The 3,722-nt window shown below is 44.1% G+C and overlaps 1 protein-coding gene across 1 annotated transcript; it reads right to left on the reverse strand.

The window, feature by feature from the left end:
* Nucleotides 1-2,834: 2,834 nt before the first annotated feature.
* On the reverse strand, nucleotides 2,835-3,312 carry ETFRF1 (electron transfer flavoprotein regulatory factor 1). The gene is made up of 2 exons (XM_063134266.1): nucleotides 3,241-3,312; nucleotides 2,835-3,146 (listed from the first exon to the last, which is right to left on the reverse strand). Exons 1-2 carry the CDS (start codon nucleotides 3,283-3,285, stop codon nucleotides 2,931-2,933), a joined length of 261 nt encoding a protein of 86 aa, XP_062990336.1. The 5' UTR covers nucleotides 3,286-3,312; the 3' UTR covers nucleotides 2,835-2,930.
* Nucleotides 3,313-3,722: the final 410 nt, after the last annotated feature.

Here is a 3,722-nt window from a genome sequence, read left to right on the forward strand (position 1 = left end):
TCTGCTGTTTTGATGTTCCTCAATTTCCTACACTTATAACTGCTTACAATATTTTGAAGGTGAGAATGAATTTGAAAACAAAAACATATATACATTCAGCTTTACTTGGCCCAGAATGTGGCATTTTCTTCCGTTTGACACACAACTCCTTTCCCTAATAGCTTTATCCCACGTACCTGTTTCCCTCGAATTATCCCCTTCAGCATAAAGCTGTTGCCGTTGTTAGATAATCACACCCCGGGAGGCAGCGCTTCTAAGATCTTTTGCATACCAGGAAATGGGTTTAAGGAGGGAAATGTAAAAAATCAACAGATGACCCAATCCGATTCAAATTTGGCATGCTTAAAGCTCTCCTTAATATCTATTACTGTGCCAATTTTGATGTCTCTAGCTTTAAAACTTACGCAGATGTAAGCATTTGTTTAATTTTTCTTTAAACATATCAAATCCTGCTCCTGCACCCCCAGTGGCCGCTCGGAAAGCAACAAATGATTCGCTCGAAAAATAGTAGCAAAATAGGTCAATTCTTTTCCCTTTATAGCTCAATTAAAGCAGGAGGCATGGGAGGACTTCACAGTCAAAAGCAGATTATATACTGGAAAACTTCAGAGTCCTTTGTACGCAATTCGCAGTGATTGCACAGTATAACGCTGGTGTGATAAAGTTCTAAGTCTTGTTAAAGGTATCCTAAAACTGCAATCTTATACACACCTGAATTGAGTGTGAGGACTTCTGAGAAGACATGCTTAGGATTATATTGATTAACAATTCCAACCAAATACCTTCTAATCTCCCCAGGCCATATACATTTCATTGCCTCAGGTGCTCATCTCGTCCCCCTCAATTTATTTATTTACTTAGAATATTTATATAACACTCCCCATTGAAAAATTTCGGAGCAGTGTACAAGATAAAATGAAAATAAAAACAGGATACAACAGTTAAAACAAAAATTTAAAAGAAGCAAAAACAAATTCAAGACTGCATATTAAGGAAAGGCTTCTTGGAATTAAGATGTTTTCAGGAGGCACCGAAAGGAGTACAAGGTTGGAGCCTGCCTGACCTTGGAGAGGCAGGGAATTCCACAGGAGGGGGGCCACCACGCTGAAGGCTCTTCCCCTGGTGGATTCCAATCAGAGGATGGATCTAGGTGGAACCACCAGGAGCAGGCCCTCGGATGACCTCAGTGACCGGGCAGGTTGGTAAGGGAGAAGGCGCTCCCTCAGGTATCCTGGTCCCAAGTTGATTAGGGCTTTGTACACAAGTACAAGAACCTTAAACCTGGCCCGGTAGCGAATAGGCAGCCAGTGCAGTTCCCTCAGCAGAGGAGTTACATGCCGGAAAGGGGCAGCTCTAGACAACAGCCGAGCTGCAGCATTCTGCACTAGCTCCAGCTTCCGGAGCAGCTTCAAGGGCAGCCCCACATAGAGCGCATTGCAGTAATCCAATCTTGAGGTTAACAATGCCTGTACCACCGTGGCCAAGCTATCCCTGTCCAGGAGATGCCGTAGTTGGCGAACCAACTGAAGATGGTAAAAGGCATTCCAAGCTGTGGCGGCTACTTGAGCCTCCAACGACAGAAATGGGTCTAAGAGTACCCCCAAACTACGAACCTGTTCTTTCAGAGGCAGTGCAACCCCATCCAGAACAGGCAATGAGCCTGTCTCCCGGACTCAGGAACCACTCACAGGGCTTCCATCTTGCCAGGATTCAGTCTCAGTTTGTTTATCTCAGTTCACTCCTTGGTGACTACTTTTCTTGTCCGCCCATACTTCTTTCAGGGCCAAGTCTTATTTTGGAGAAACGGAGTGCCTGAGGTTGTAGAGCCCTACTATTGATAATTTTAAAAATTAAAAAAAAGTAAAAAAAAAGTGCAACTACAAATACCTTAGGATTGTAGAAACGTTATGGCACTGACGAAAGGTCATCGCTACCTCCCTTTGGAGTGCCTCTCTGATGCAAAGCCTTATCACAATGGCCACCTAGCTTGTACATCTGGTTGCCCGACCATGAAGGCGATCCTCAGAAATAATAAAGGTGCCATGCCGTTACCCTCCCCTATACTCCCAAGTGGGGATTTAATAGAAGTTCATAAAACTAGGCGTGGCCTGGAGGATGTAGGTAGACCTATGTCCCCTCCTTCCTTTTTCATAATACTGGAACTCTTGTCATTCAGTGAAGCCGAAGGATTCAAGACGGACGCAAAGGGCTTTGCACAGCCCATAATTAATATGTGGAATTTTCTACGGGGTTGGATCCAGCTGTAGGCATTTGCCTTGTAGAAGACTTCCCCCTCTCTTCCTCAGAAGCAGTCCTTCCAAACTGCTCCCGCCCCCAAGTGCTACACAGACGGGGGGAGTCTCCCGCCCTGGGTAGGGGGCAGAGGCTCACGGAAAGGGCTTCCACCTGTTTTTTGGAAATCCCCCCCTGCACCACAATCCACCCCATTCAGCAGAGTGCCTCAACTTTCTGTGTAACATTTTAGGGGTCTGAAAACTAGGGGGGTGGGGAGAGGAGGAGGCCAGGACATCTGCTTCCACCAGGCCCATTGCATGTATCCAGAGCTGGCTCTAACCTGACATGAAAGACATTTGCTTAGGTGGCTTCAAAAAAGGACAGCTCAATTGGTGACTGTTGGGCAAGACGACTTCTGTGTCCAAAGGCAACCTGCTATTTCATACCACTTGCTGAAATACATCAGTGGGCGGGTGTATTTGCTCTAAGCTTTGCTTATGGGCTATCCAGAAGCATCTAGCAGGCCACTGGAATCAGGATGTTACCCCTTGTCTCCCTACGGCAGGGATCTTCAATTTTTTTTTTAAAAAAAAAGTTACTTTCATTCCAAAGGCAAAGTTTTATTATTATTACAGATGGACCCCCCACGCTTTAATTAATCACTCCTGGGCAGGCCTTTCAAATGGTACTGTACATCACTTGCTGTCGTCCTCGTAGTAACGTTGTTTCAGCGCTCGATATTTTCGGAGGAAGTATAAAGCCTCCAGCTCTTTCATAACAAACTCTCCCCGGGCAATGAGTTGTTTGATCTTTTCGGGATCCTTCTCGTCCTTGTTTTTTAAGAAAGCTGCTCTCAGTCGGATTCGAAAGTAGTTTCCCCCTTTGGGATATTCCTTCCCGAGATACAGCAGCTTCAAAACACACACACACAAAATATGAGTGTCACACATGCCACAGAAGGCAACGCAGAGTTTTGGTTATATTTGGTTACTTCTTAGAACTTACGTTTTTGTAAAGATTCAACACTTCATATCTTAAAGGATTGGCCATGTTGACAGTTCGTGTACATATCTGCCTTGTTCATATGTACTGATATTTACCTGAAGAACAATCATTTTTACGTTAGCTGCATAATGAGCTCTGACTTCAAACAGCTACATACTCCTCATTCACGGATGAGAATCGCTCACCAGGTCTGATTAGATTTAAATTAATTTCCTTTAAATTTGTCACTCTTCCTTCAGCATCAGGCAGTTCCTCAGCATTATTGATAGACCATACACTGGAGCCCTCCACTGAGTAAAGCAGTGTATTCCAGTGTTGTGGAATGGATTTCTTTTCCCCATGACAATTTTCCATGGGGAAAATGTCAATTTCTAAAAATGCATTGTTTCATACCATTAATTAGTAACAGAATGAACGAATACAATAGCGGTTGGACTTGGCAATTTCGAAATTGTTATTCTCTTCTTTCCTTAAGGATCCAC

This window comes from Elgaria multicarinata, chromosome 9, assembly GCF_023053635.1.
Source record: "Elgaria multicarinata webbii isolate HBS135686 ecotype San Diego chromosome 9, rElgMul1.1.pri, whole genome shotgun sequence".
Classification (NCBI taxonomy): Eukaryota; Metazoa; Chordata; class Lepidosauria; order Squamata; family Anguidae; genus Elgaria; species Elgaria multicarinata.